This window comes from Mchenga conophoros, linkage group LG22, assembly GCF_057382185.1.
Source record: "Mchenga conophoros isolate Kocher_MC1m ecotype Shallow Benthic linkage group LG22, M_conophoros_male_GT1.1, whole genome shotgun sequence".
NCBI lineage: Eukaryota > Metazoa > Chordata > Actinopteri > Cichliformes > Cichlidae > Mchenga > Mchenga conophoros.
Genome location: NC_140546.1, coordinates 1,798,996 through 1,815,449, shown reverse-complemented (window position 1 = coordinate 1,815,449; position 16,454 = coordinate 1,798,996). Strand labels below are relative to the sequence as shown.

The 16,454-nt window shown below is 48.4% G+C and overlaps 1 protein-coding gene across 1 annotated transcript in view; it reads left to right on the top strand.

Annotated features, from left to right (window-relative positions):
- Positions 1 to 1,376: 1,376 nt before the first annotated feature.
- Positions 1,377 to 16,454, top strand: part of LOC146548477 (uncharacterized) — a 42,252-nt gene continuing 27,174 nt past the window's right edge. The window contains exons 1-3 of the mRNA XM_085263353.1: positions 1,377 to 1,380; positions 5,114 to 7,401; positions 9,308 to 9,375. Of these exons, the coding sequence (XP_085119479.1) occupies positions 1,377 to 1,380; positions 5,114 to 7,401; positions 9,308 to 9,375 (2,360 nt within the window). The remainder of the gene's footprint in view (positions 1,381 to 5,113; positions 7,402 to 9,307; positions 9,376 to 16,454) is intronic.

Genomic DNA, 16,454 nt, shown 5'->3' with positions numbered 1-16,454 from the left:
ATCTCTCCACAAAGTCCTGAGTCTGCCCTGGGAGCTCCTCCCAGTAGGGATCAAGAATATCTCCTAGGTGAGGTGAGCCGCACCTCACCTAGGAGGTGTCCAAAAGGCATTCTATGTCATGGTCCTGGGTCTTTGACTCAGTATTTTGAATTGCAATTCCTTATTCTTAGTTAAGAGTATCCTTAATCTTGCATTCTTTATGGCTGAAGTCTTGTAATTTTCGGATAAGGATTTTGATTTTTTGTTCTCTGTTTGTTTTCTTGTATTTGTGTCAGTGTATTTGTGTCACTGATGTGCCATTCCATACCCTGCCACCTACTGGTTGTTTAATGCTACTATAGATGTATGATGGTTCATTGTACTTATTTTTATTTAACCTGTCATGCATTATAATGAAAACCTCAATCAAGATTTGGCAGTCAGCTGGGTGTTACACACCCAGCTGACTGTTTCAGGAGGACAATAGGAGAAAGGTAATTGGATGGTTAATGCACACACCTTTAACCATGACAATAACTACCATTGCTCCACCTGCACATATTTGCCTGCTCATAAAAGGAGGAGCTCAAATCAGAAAGCACTTTCTTCCACTTCAGAAGACGACATACAAGCAGAGAAGTAATATGTAAGTAATCCTATAAAAAAAGAAATAACTGACATCAACATGTGATATTTAAGGTGAACTGTTTTTGTGTGTTCTTTTTTCCGTCTGTAATCAGTTTAGAATATATTGAGTCACACATGAGTTACTCAACGACGTTCAAAAAATCACTGATAAAATATTAACAAAAATGTATTTATTTATAACTTCTTTGCCTATTTTTTTCTCCTGGAAAGTTTTTTGTTTCAAAAATACTAGGAAGAAAACTTAAGGTGTTTGAGAGAATAATGGTTTACAATATCGCATTCAACATGATGTACAGCATGTCTAACTGAATCATCCCTTTCTCTAATATTCAATGATACTTTGATGACCAATCAACTATAAAGTTTTTTCTGTCATCCATTATTAATACTATGCTTTTCGTTCAAACAAACAGTGTACTGAAACATGTAGACTAATTGTGAAACTATTATGAACTAAAGAAAAGTGAAAAGTTGCAGAAGTATACCGAGAAAGCCCTGGTAGGAAAAATATTTATGACTAGAAAGAATACAAGGGACTTTTAAATGTAAAGTTTCCATCATGAATTAAAAAAGGAATATGTTAGAACTTTAATGTTTAAAGTTTTTAATGAAATAAAATTTTTTATTCTATGGATGGTTAAACAAAATAAAATTTCTATTGTGGACAGATTATGTTTTTAGGCTCTCTAATACATGTTATCCACATCAATTATCATTTTTGGAGAAGGCAACAGGGAAACACCATCACCATGGGTGAAAAGATTGGTGTCAGATTTCTTCTATTTGTTGGTAAGACAAACGTATATTCATGAGAAACTGTTATATTTAGTTTAATTATCTAACCACATGTAAAAATAACAAAATAGTTTCTACTAAGTCTGCACAGCTACCACACCAATATCAACAACTGCAGCCCCAACAACAACCATAACTGCGGTAACAACTACAGATGCTCCAACAACAACCACAGTGATAGCCACAACTGCTCAAACAACTACAACAGCTGCACCCACAAACACAGCTACCCCCACAACAACCACAGCTGCTCCAACAACAACTACAACTGCTTCATCAACAACCACAACTGTGGCCACAACTGCAGCTGCTCCAACAACAACTACAGCTGTTCCAACAACAGCCACAGCTTCCCCAACAACAACAACAACACCCTCAACCACAGCTGCACCCACAACAACTACAGCTGCTCCAACAACAACCACAGCTTCCTCAACAACAACAACAGCAACAACACCCTCAACCACAGCTGCTCCAACAACAACCACAACTGTGGCCACAACTGCAGCTGCTCCAACAACAACCACAGCTGCTCCAACAACAACCACAACTGCACCCACAACAACCACAGCTGCTCCAACAACAACTACAGCTGCTCCAACAACAACTACAACTGCTCCAACCACAACTGCCGCCCTAACAACAGCCACAACTGCACCAACAACAACCACAGCTGCCCCAACAACAACCACAGCTTCCTCAACAACAACAACAGCAACAACACCCTCAACCACAGCTGCTCCAACAACAACCACAACTGTGGCCACAACTGCAGCTGCTCCAACAACAACTACAGCTGCTCCAACAACAACCACAGCTGCTCCAACAACAACCACAACTGCACCCACAACAACCACAGCTGCTCCAACAACAACTACAGCTGCTCCAACAACAACTACAACTGCTCCAACCACAACTGCCGCCCTAACAACAGCCACAACTGCACCAACAACAACCACAGCTGCCCCAACAACAACCACAGCTTCCTCAACAACAACAACAACAACAACTCCCTCAACCACAGCTGCTCCAACAACAACTACAGCTGCCCCAACAACAACCACAGCTTCCTCAACAACAACAACAACAACAACAACTCCCTCAACCACAGCTGCTCCAACAACAACCTCAGCTGCTCCAACAACAACTACAGCTGTTCCAACAACAACCACAACTGTCTCCCCAACAACTACCACAATTGCACCCACAACAAACACAGCTGCTCAAACAACTACTACAGCTGCTCCAACAACAACCACAGCTTCCCCAAAAACAACAACAACACCCTCAACCACAGCTGCAACCACAACAACCACAGCTGCTCCAACAACAACTACAGCTGCTCCAACAACAACCACAACTGCACCCTCAACAACAACAACTACACCCACAACAACCACATCTTCTCCAACAACAACTACAGCTGCTCCAACAACAACCACAGCTTCCCCAACAGCAACAACAACAACAACTGCACCCTCAACTACAGGTGCTCCAACAACAACAACCGCTGCTCCAACACCCACAACCACAGCTGCTCCAACAACAACCACAACTGCACCCACAACAACCACAGCTGCTCCAACAACAACTACAGCTGCTCCAACAACAACTACAACTGCTCCAACCACAACTGCCGCCCTAACAACAGCCACAACTGCACCAACAACAACCACAGCTGCCCCAACAACAACCACAGCTTCCTCAACAACAACAACAACAACAACTCCCTCAACCACAGCTGCTCCAACAACAACTACAGCTGCCCCAACAACAACCACAGCTTCCTCAACAACAACAACAACAACAACAACTCCCTCAACCACAGCTGCTCCAACAACAACCTCAGCTGCTCCAACAACAACTACAGCTGTTCCAACAACAACCACAACTGTCTCCCCAACAACTACCACAATTGCACCCACAACAAACACAGCTGCTCAAACAACTACTACAGCTGCTCCAACAACAACCACAGCTTCCCCAAAAACAACAACAACACCCTCAACCACAGCTGCAACCACAACAACCACAGCTGCTCCAACAACAACTACAGCTGCTCCAACAACAACCACAACTGCACCCTCAACAACAACAACTACACCCACAACAACCACATCTTCTCCAACAACAACTACAGCTGCTCCAACAACAACCACAGCTTCCCCAACAGCAACAACAACAACAACTGCACCCTCAACTACAGGTGCTCCAACAACAACAACCGCTGCTCCAACACCCACAACCACAGCTGCTCCAACAACAACTACAGCTGCTCCAACAACAACTACAACTGCTCCAACCACAACTGCCGCCCTAACAACAGCCACAACTGCACCAACAACAACCACAGCTTCCTCAACAACAACAACAACAACAACTCCCTCAACCACAGCTGCTCCAACAACAACCTCAGCTGCTCCAACAACAACTACAGCTGTTCCAACAACAACCACAACTGTCTCCCCAACAACTACCACAATTGCACCCACAACAAACACAGCTGCTCAAACAACTACTACAGCTGCTCCAACAACAACCACAGCTGCTCCAACAACAACCACAACTGCTCCAACCACAACTGCGCCAACCACAACTGCCGCCGTAACAACAGCCACAACTGCCCCAACAACAACCACAGCCGCCCCAACAACAACTACAGCTGCCCCAACAACAACCACAGCTTCCTCAACAACAACAACAACAACACCCTCAACCACAGCTGCTCCAACAACAACCACAACTGTGGCCACAACTGCAGCTGCTCCAACAACAACTACAGCTGCTCCAACAACAACCACAACTGCTCCAACAACAACCACAACTGAGGCCACAACAACCACAGCTTCCCCAACAGCAACAACAACAACAACTGCACCCTCAACTACAGGTGCTCCAACAACAACAACCGCTGCTCCAACACCCACAACCACAACTGCGCCATCCACAACTGCCGCCGTAACAACAGCCACAACTGCACCAACAACAACCACAGCTGCCCCAACAACAACCACAGCTTCATCAACAACAACAACAACAACAACAACTCCCTCAACCACAGCTGCTCCAACAACAACTACAGCTGCCACAACAACCACAACTTCCTCAACAACAACAACAACAACAACTCCCTCAACCACAGCTGCTCCAACAACAACTACAGCTGCCCCAACAACAACCACAGCTGCTCCCACAACAACTACAGCTGCCCCAACAACAACCACAGCTTCCCAAACAACAACAACAACAACAACTCCCTCAACCACAGCTGCTCCAACAACAACTACAGCTGCCCCAACAACAACTGCCGCCCTAACAACAACCACAGCTTCCTCAACAACAACAACAACAACAACAACAACTCCCTCAACCACAGCTGCTCCAACAACAACTACAGCTTCCTCAACAACAACAACAACAACAACAACACCCTCAACCACAGCTGCTCCAACAACAACTACAGCTGCCCCAACAACAACCACAACTTCCTCAACAACAACAACAACAACAACAACTCCCTCAACCACAGCTGCTCCAACAACAACTACAGCTGCCCCAACAACAACCACAGCTGCTCCAACAACAACTACAGCTGTTCCAACAACAACCACAACTGTGGCCACAACTGCAGCTGCTCCAACAACAACTACAGCTGTTCCAACAACAACCACAACTGTGGCCACAACCACAGCTGCTCCAACAACAACTACAGCTGCTCCAACAACAACTACAGCTGCCCCAACAACAACCACAGCTTCCTCAACAACAAAAACAACAACACCCTCAACCACAGCTGCTCCAACAACAACAACAACTGTGGCCACAACTGCAGCTGCTCCAACAACAACTACAGCTGCTCCAACAACAACCACAACTGCTCCAACAACAACCACAACTGAGGCCACAACAACCACAGCTTCGCCAACAACAACTACAGCTGCCCCAACAACAACCACAGCTTCCTCAACAACAAAAACAACAACACCCTCAACCACAGCTGCTCCAACAACAACCACAGCTGCTCCAACAACTACCACAACTGCACCCACAACAACCACAGCTGCTCCAACAACAACTACAACTGCTCCAACAACAACCACAACTGAGGCCACAACAACCACAGCTGCTCCAACACCAACCACAGCTTCCCCAACAACAACAACACCCTCAACCACAGTTGCACCCACAACAAGTACAGCTGCTCCAACAACTACCAAAACTGCACCCACTATAACCACAGCTGCTCCAACAACAACCACAACTGCACCCACAACAACCACAGCTGCCCCAACAACAACCACAGCTTCCTCAACAACAACAACAACAACAACAACAACTCCCTCAACCACAGCTGCTCCAACAACAACTACAGCTGCCCCAACAACAACCACAACTTCCTCAACAACAACAACAACAACAACAACTCCCTCAACCACAGCTGCTCCAACAACAACTACAGCTGCTCCAACAACAACTACAGCTGCCCCAACAACAACTGCCGCCCTAACAACAGCCACAACTGCACCAACAACAACCACAGCTGCCCCAACAACAACCACAGCTTCCTCAACAACAACAACAACAACAACAACAACTCCCTCAACCACAGCTGCTCCAACAACAACTACAGCTGCCCCAACAACAACCACAACTTCCTCAACAACAACAACAACAACAACAACTCCCTCAACCACAGCTGCTCCAACAACAACTACAGCTGCCCGAACAACAACCACAGCTGCTCCAACAACAACTACAGCTGTTCCAACAACAACCACAACTGTGGCCACAACTGCAGCTGCTCCAACAACAACTACAGCTGTTCCAACAACAACCACAACTGTGGCCACAACCACAGCTGCTCCAACAACAACTACAGCTGCTCCAACAACAACTACAGCTGCCCCAACAACAACCACAGCTTCCTCAACAACAAAAACAACAACACCCTCAACCACAGCTGCTCCAACAACAACAACAACTGTGGCCACAACTGCAGCTGCTCCAACAACAACTACAGCTGCTCCAACAACAACCACAACTGCTCCAACAACAACCACAACTGAGGCCACAACAACCACAGCTTCGCCAACAACAACTACAGCTGCCCCAACAACAACCACAGCTTCCTCAACAACAAAAACAACAACACCCTCAACCACAGCTGCTCCAACAACAACCACAGCTGCTCCAACAACTACCACAACTGCACCCACAACAACCACAGCTGCTCCAACAACAACTACAACTGCTCCAACAACAACCACAACTGAGGCCACAACAACCACAGCTGCTCCAACACCAACCACAGCTTCCCCAACAACAACAACACCCTCAACCACAGCTGCACCCACAACAAGTACAGCTGCTCCAACAACTACCAAAACTGCACCCACTATAACCACAGCTGCTCCAACAACAACCACAACTGCACCCACAACAACCACAGCTGCTCCAACAACAACCACAGCTGCTCCAACAACAACTACAGCTGCCCCAACAACAACTACAGCTGCTCCAACAACAACCACAACTGCTCCAACAACAACCACAACTGAGGCCACAACAACCACAGCTTCGCCAACAACAACTACAGCTGCTCAAACAACAACCACAGCTTTGCCACCAACAACAACAACAACACCCTCAACCACAGCTGCTCCAACAACAACTACAGCTGCTCCAACAACAACTACAGCTGCCCCAACAACAACTGCCGCCCTAACAACAGCCACAACTGCACCAACAACAACCACAGCTGCCCCAACAACAACCACAGCTTCCTCAACAACAACAACAACAACAACAACAACTCCCTCAACCACAGCTGCTCCAACAACAACTACAGCTGCCCCAACAACAACCACAACTTCCTCAACAACAACAACAACAACAACAACTCCCTCAACCACAGCTGCTCCAACAACAACTACAGCTGCCCGAACAACAACCACAGCTGCTCCAACAACAACTACAGCTGTTCCAACAACAACCACAACTGTGGCCACAACTGCAGCTGCTCCAACAACAACTACAGCTGTTCCAACAACAACCACAACTGTGGCCACAACCACAGCTGCTCCAACAACAACTACAGCTGCTCCAACAACAACTACAGCTGCCCCAACAACAACCACAGCTTCCTCAACAACAAAAACAACAACACCCTCAACCACAGCTGCTCCAACAACAACAACAACTGTGGCCACAACTGCAGCTGCTCCAACAACAACTACAGCTGCTCCAACAACAACCACAACTGCTCCAACAACAACCACAACTGAGGCCACAACAACCACAGCTTCGCCAACAACAACTACAGCTGCCCCAACAACAACCACAGCTTCCTCAACAACAAAAACAACAACACCCTCAACCACAGCTGCTCCAACAACAACCACAGCTGCTCCAACAACTACCACAACTGCACCCACAACAACCACAGCTGCTCCAACAACAACTACAACTGCTCCAACAACAACCACAACTGAGGCCACAACAACCACAGCTGCTCCAACACCAACCACAGCTTCCCCAACAACAACAACACCCTCAACCACAGCTGCACCCACAACAAGTACAGCTGCTCCAACAACTACCAAAACTGCACCCACTATAACCACAGCTGCTCCAACAACAACCACAACTGCACCCACAACAACCACAGCTGCTCCAACAACAACCACAACTGCACCCACAACAACCACAGCTGCTCCAACAACAACCACAGCTGCTCCAACAACAACTACAGCTGCCCCAACAACAACTACAGCTGCTCCAACAACAACCACAACTGCTCCAACAACAACCACAACTGCACCCACAACAACCACAGCTGCTCCAACAACAACCACAGCTGCTCCAACAACAACTACAGCTGCTCCAACAACAACCACAGCTGCTCCAACAACAACTACAGCTGCCCCAACAACAACTACAGCTGTTCCAACAACAACCACAACTGTGGCCACAACTGCAGCTGCTCCAACAACAACTACAGCTGTTCCAACAACAACCACAACTGTGGCCACAACCACAGCTGCTCCAACAACAACTACAGCTGCTCCAACAACAACTACAGCTGCCCCAACAACAACCACAGCTTCCTCAACAACAAAAACAACAACACCCTCAACCACAGCTGCTCCAACAACAACAACAACAACTGTGGCCACAACTGCAGCTGCTCCAACAACAACTACAGCTGCTCCAACAACAACCACAACTGCTCCAACAACAACCACAACTGAGGCCACAACAACCACAGCTTCGCCAACAACAACTACAGCTGCCCCAACAACAACCACAGCTTCCTCAACAACAAAAACAACAACACCCTCAACCACAGCTGCTCCAACAACAACCACAGCTGCTCCAACAACTACCACAACTGCACCCACAACAACCACAGCTGCTCCAACAACAACTACAGCTGCTCCAACAACAACTACAGCTGCCCCAACAACAACCACAGCTTCCTCAACAACAAAAACAACAACACCCTCAACCACAGCTGCTCCAACAACAACAACAACTGTGGCCACAACTGCAGCTGCTCCAACAACAACTACAGCTGCTCCAACAACAACCACAACTGCTCCAACAACAACCACAGCTGAGGCCACAACAACCACAGCTTCGCCAACAACAACTACAGCTGCCCCAACAACAACCACAGCTTCCTCAACAACAAAAACAACAACAAGCTCAACCACAGCTGCTCCAACAACAACAACAACTGTGGCCACAAGTGCAGCTGCTCCAACAACAACTACAGCTGCTCCAACAACAACCACAACTGCTCCAACAACAACCACAACTGAGGCCACAACAACCACAGCTTCCCCAACAGCAACAACAACAACAACTGCACCCTCAACTACAGGTGCTCCAACAACAACAACCGCTGCTCCAACACCCACAACCACAACTGCGCCAACCACAACTGCCGCCGTAACAACAGCCACAACTGCACCAACAACAACCACAGCTGCCCCAACAACAACCACAGCTTCATCAACAACAACAACAACAACAACTCCCTCAACCACAGCTGCTCCAACAACAACTACAGCTGCCCCAACAACAACCACAACTTCCTCAACAACAACAACAACAACAACTCCCACAACCACAGCTGTTCCAACAACAACCACAACTGCCGCCCCAACAACTACCACAACTGCACCCACAACAACCACAGCTGCTCCAACAACAACCACAGCTTTGCCACCACCAACAACAACAACACCCTCAACCACAGCTGCACCCACAACAACCACAGATGCTCCAACAACCACTACAGCTGCTCCAACAACAACCACAACTGCTCTAACAACAACCACAACTGTGGCCACAACTGCAGCTGCTCCAACAACAACTACAGCTGCTCCAACAACAACCACAACTGTCTCCCCAACAACTACCACAATTGCACCCACAACAACCACAGCTTCCCCAACAACAATAACACCCTCAACCACAGCTGCACCCACAACAACTACAGCTGCCCCAACAACAACCACAACTTCCTCAACAACAACAACAACAACAACAACTCCCTCAACCACAGCTGCTCCAACAACAACTACAGCTGCCCCAACAACAACCACAGCTGCTCCAACAACAACTACAGCTGTTCCAACAACAACCACAACTGTGGCCACAACTGCAGCTGCTCCAACAACAACTACAGCTGTTCCAACAACAACCACAACTGTGGCCACAACCACAGCTGCTCCAACAACAACTACAGCTGCTCCAACAACAACTACAGCTGCCCCAACAACAACCACAGCTTCCTCAACAACAAAAACAACAACACCCTCAACCACAGCTGCTCCAACAACAACCACAGCTGCTCCAACAACTACCACAACTGCACCCACAACAACCACAGCTGCTCCAACAACAACTACAACTGCTCCAACAACAACCACAACTGAGGCCACAACAACCACAGCTGCTCCAACACCAACCACAGCTTCCCCAACAACAACAACACCCTCAACCACAGCTGCACCCACAACAAGTACAGCTGCTCCAACAACTACCAAAACTGCACCCACTATAACCACAGCTGCTCCAACAACAACCACAACTGCACCCACAACAACCACAGCTGCTCCAACAACAACCACAGCTGCTCCAACAACAACTACAGCTGCCCCAACAACAACTACAGCTGCTCCAACAACAACCACAACTGCTCCAACAACAACCACAACTGAGGCCACAACAACCACAGCTGCTCAAACAACAACCACAGCTTTGGCACCAACAACAACAACACCCTCAACCACAGCTGCTCCAACAACAACTACAGCTGCTCCAACAACAACTACAGCTGCCCCAACAACAACCACAGCTTCCTCAACAACAAAAACAACAACACCCTCAACCACAGCTGCTCCAACAACAACAACAACTGTGGCCACAACTGCAGCTGCTCCAACAACAACTACAGCTTCTCCAACAACAACCACAACTGCTCCAACAACAACCACAACTGAGGCCACAACAACCACAGCTTCCCCAACAGCAACAACAACAACAACTGCACCCTCAACTACAGGTGCTCAAACAACAACAACCGCTGCTCCAACACCCACAACCACAACGGCGCCAACCACAACTGCCGCCGTAACAACAGCCACAACTGCACCAACAACAACCACAGCTGCCCCAACAACAACCACAGCTTCATCAACAACAACAACAACGACAACAACTCCCTCGACCACAGCTGCTCCAACAACAACTACAGCTGCCCCAACAACAACCACAACTTCCTCAACAACAACAACAACAACAACTCCCTCAACCACAGCTGCTCCAACAACAACTACAGCTGCTCCCACAACAACCACAGCTGCTCCAACAACAACTACAGCTGCTCCAACACCAACCACAGCTTCCCCAACAACAACAACACCCTCAACCACAGCTGCACCCACAACAAGTACAGCTGCTCCAACAACAACCACAGCTTTGCCACCACCAACAACAACAACACCCTCAACCACAGCTGCACCCACAACAACCACAGCTGCTCCAACAACCACTACAGCTGCTCCAACAACAACCACAACTGCTCTAACAACAACCACAACTGTGGCCACAACTGCAGCTGCTCCAACAACAACTACAGCTGCTCCAACAACAACCACAACTGTCTCCCCAACAACTACCACAATTGCACCCACAACAACCACAGCTTCCCCAACAACAATAACACCCTCAACCACAGCTGCACCCACAACAACTACAGCTGCCCCAACAACAACCACAACTTCCTCAACAACAACAACAACAACAACAACTCCCTCAACCACAGCTGCTCCAACAACAACTACAGCTGCCCCAACAACAACCACAGCTGCTCCAACAACAACTACAGCTGTTCCAACAACAACCACAACTGTGGCCACAACTGCAGCTGCTCCAACAACAACTACAGCTGTTCCAACAACAACCACAACTGTGGCCACAACCACAGCTGCTCCAACAACAACTACAGCTGCTCCAACAACAACTACAGCTGCCCCAACAACAACCACAGCTTCCTCAACAACAAAAACAACAACACCCTCAACCACAGCTGCTCCAACAACAACCACAGCTGCTCCAACAACTACCACAACTGCACCCACAACAACCACAGCTGCTCCAACAACAACTACAACTGCTCCAACAACAACCACAACTGAGGCCACAACAACCACAGCTGCTCCAACACCAACCACAGCTTCCCCAACAACAACAACACCCTCAACCACAGCTGCACCCACAACAAGTACAGCTGCTCCAACAACTACCAAAACTGCACCCACAACAACCACAGCTGCTCCAACAACAACCACAGCTGCTCCAACAACAACTACAGCTGCCCCAACAACAACTACAGCTGCTCCAACAACAACCACAACTGCTCCAACAACAACCACAACTGAGGCCACAACAACCACAGCTGTTCAAACAACAACCACAGCTGCTCCAACAACTACCACAACTGCACCCACAACAACCACAGCTGCTCCAACAACAACTACAGCTGCTCCAACAACAACTACAGCTGCCCCAACAACAACCACAGCTTCCTCAACAACAAAAACAACAACACCCTCAACCACAGCTGCTCCAACAACAACAACAACTGTGGCCACAACTGCAGCTGCTCCAACAACAACTACAGCTTCTCCAACAACAACCACAACTGCTCCAACAACAACCACAACTGAGGCCACAACAACCACAGCTTCCCCAACAGCAACAACAACAACAACTGCACCCTCAACTACAGGTGCTCAAACAACAACAACCGCTGCTCCAACACCCACAACCACAACTGCGCCAACCACAACTGCCGCCGTAACAACAGCCACAACTGCACCAACAACAACCACAGCTGCCCCAACAACAACCACAGCTTCATCAACAACAACAACAACGACAACAACTCCCTCGACCACAGCTGCTCCAACAACAACTACAGCTGCCCCAACAACAACCACAACTTCCTCAACAACAACAACAACAACAAAGACTCCCTCAACCACAGCTGCTCCAACAACAACTACAGCTGCCCCAACAACAACCACAGCTGCTCCCACAACAACTACAGCTGCCCCAACAACAACCACAGCTTCCCAAACAACAACAACAACAACACCCTCAACCACAGCTGCACCCACAACAACTACAGCTGCTCCAACAACAACCACAGCTGCACCCACAACAACCACAGCTGCTCCAACAACAACTACAGCTGCTCCAACAACAACCACAACTGCTCCAACAACAACCACAACTGTCTCCCCAACAACTACCACAATTGCACCCACAACAAACACAGCTGCTCAAACAACTACTACAGCTGCTCCAACAACAACCACAGCTTCCCCAACAACTACAACAACTTCCTCAACAACAACAACAACAACAACTCCCTCAACCACAGCTGCAACCACAACAACCACAGCTGCTCCAACAACCACTACAGCTGCTCCAACAACAACCACAACTGCTCTAACAACAACCACAACTGTGGCCACAACTGCAGCTGCTCCAACAACAACTACAGCTGCTCCAACAACAACCACAACTGTCTCCCCAACAACTACCACAATTGCACCCACAACAACCACAGCTTCCCCAACAACAATAACACCCTCAACCACAGCTGCACCCACAACAACTACAGCTGCCCCAACAACAACCACAACTTCCTCAACAACAACAACAACAACAACAACTCCCTCAACCACAGCTGCTCCAACAACAACTACAGCTGCCCCAACAACAACCACAACTGCTCCAACAACAACTACAGCTGTTCCAACAACAACCACAACTGTGGCCACAACTGCAGCTGCTCCAACAACAACTACAGCTGTTCCAACAACAACCACAACTGTGGCCACAACCACAGCTGCTCCAACAACAACTACAGCTGCTCCAACAACAACTACAGCTGCCCCAACAACAACCACAGCTTCCTCAACAACAAAAACAACAACACCCTCAACCACAGCTGCTCCAACAACAACCACAGCTGCTCCAACAACTACCACAACTGCACCCACAACAACCACAGCTGCTCCAACAACAACTACAACTGCTCCAACAACAACCACAACTGAGGCCACAACAACCACAGCTGCTCCAACACCAACCACAGCTTCCCCAACAACAACAACACCCTCAACCACAGCTGCACCGACAACAAGTACAGCTGCTCCAACAACTACCAAAACTGCACCCACTATAACCACAGCTGCTCCAACAACAACCACAACTGCACCCACAACAACCACAGCTGCTCCAACAACAACCACAGCTGCTCCAACAACAACCACAACTGAGGCCACAACAACCACAGCTGCTCCAACAACAACTACAGCTGCTCCAACAACAACCACAACTGCTCCAACAACAACCACAACTGAGGCCACAACAACCACAGCTGCTCAAACAACAACCACAGCTTTGCCACCAACAACAACAACAACACCCTCAACCACAGCTGCTCCAACAACAACTACAGCTGCTCCAACAACAACTACAGCTGCCCCAACAACAACCACAGCTTCCTCAACAACAAAAACAACAACACCCTCAACCACAGCTGCTCCAACAACAACAACAACTGTGGCCACAACTGCAGCTGCTCCAACAACAACTACAGCTTCTCCAACAACAACCACAACTGCTCCAACAACAACCACAACTGAGGCCACAACAACCACAGCTTCCCCAACAGCAACAACAACAACAACTGCACCCTCAACTACAGGTGCTCCAACAACAACAACCGCTGCTCCAACACCCACAACCACAACTGCGCCAATCACAACTGCCGCCGTAACAACAGCCACAACTGCACCAACAACAACCACAGCTGCCCCAACAACAACCACAGCTTCATCAACAACAACAACAACGACAACAACTCCCTCGACCACAGCTGCTCCAACAACAACTACAGCTGCCCCAACAACAACCACAACTTCCTCAACAACAACAACAACAACAACAACTCCCTCAACCACAGCTGCTCCAACAACAACTACAGCTGCCCCAACAACAACCACAGCTGCTCCCACAACAACTACAGCTGCCCCAACAATAACCACAGCTTCCCAAACAACAACAACAACAACACCCTCAACCACAGCTGCACCCACAACAACTACAGCTGCTCCAACAACAACCACAGCTGCACCAACAACAACCACAGCTGCTCCAACAACAACTACAGCTGCTCCAACAACAACGACAGCTTCCCCAACAACTACAACAACTTCCTCAACAACAACAACAACAACAACTCCCTCAACCACAGCTGCAACCACAACAACCACAGCTGCTCCAACAACCACTACAGCTGCTCCAACAACAACCACAACTGCTCTAACAACAACCACAACTGTGGCCACAACTGCAGCTGCTCCAACAACAACTACAGCTGCTCCAACAACAACCACAACTGTCTCCCCAACAACTACCACAATTGCACCCACAACAACCACAGCTTCCCCAACAACAATAACACCCTCAACCACAGCTGCACCCACAACAACTACAGCTGCTCCCACAACAACCACAGCTGCTCCAACAACAACTACAGCTGCTCCAACAACAACCACATCTTTGCCACCAACAACAACAACAACACCCTCAACCACAGCTGCTCCAACAACAACTACAGCTGCTCCAACAACAACCACAGCTTTGCCACCACCAACAACAACAACACCCTCAACCACAGCTGCACCCACAACAACTACAGCTGTTCCAACAACTACCACAACTGCACCCACAATAACTACAGCTACTCCAACAACAACCACAACTGCACCCACAACAACCACAACTGAGGCCACAACAACCACAGCTGCTCAAACAACAACCAAAGCTTTGCCACCAACAACAACAACAACACCCTCAACCACAGCTGCTCCAACAACAACTACAGCTGCTCCAACAACAACTACAGCTGCTCCAACAACAACCACAACTTCCTCAACAACAACAACAACGACAACAACTCCCTCGACCACAGCTGCTCCAACAACAACTACAGCTGCCCCAACAACAACCACAACTTCCTCAACAACAACAACAACAACAACAACTCCCTCAACCACAGCTAATCCAACAACAACTACAGCTGCCCCAACAACAACCACAGCTGCTCCCACAACAACTACAGCTGCCCCAACAACAACCACAGCTTCCCAAACAACAACAACAACAACACCCTCAACCACAGCTGCACCCACAACAACTACAGCTGCTCCAACAACAACCACAGCTGCACCCACAACAACCACAGCTGCTCCAACAACAACTACAGCTGCTCCAACAACAACCACAGCTTCCCCAACAACTACAACAACTTCCTCAACAACAACAACAACAACAACTCCCTCAACCACAGCTGCAACCACAACAACCACAGCTGCTCCAACAACCACTACAGCTGCTCCAACAACAACCACAACTGCTCTAACAACAACCACAACTGTGGC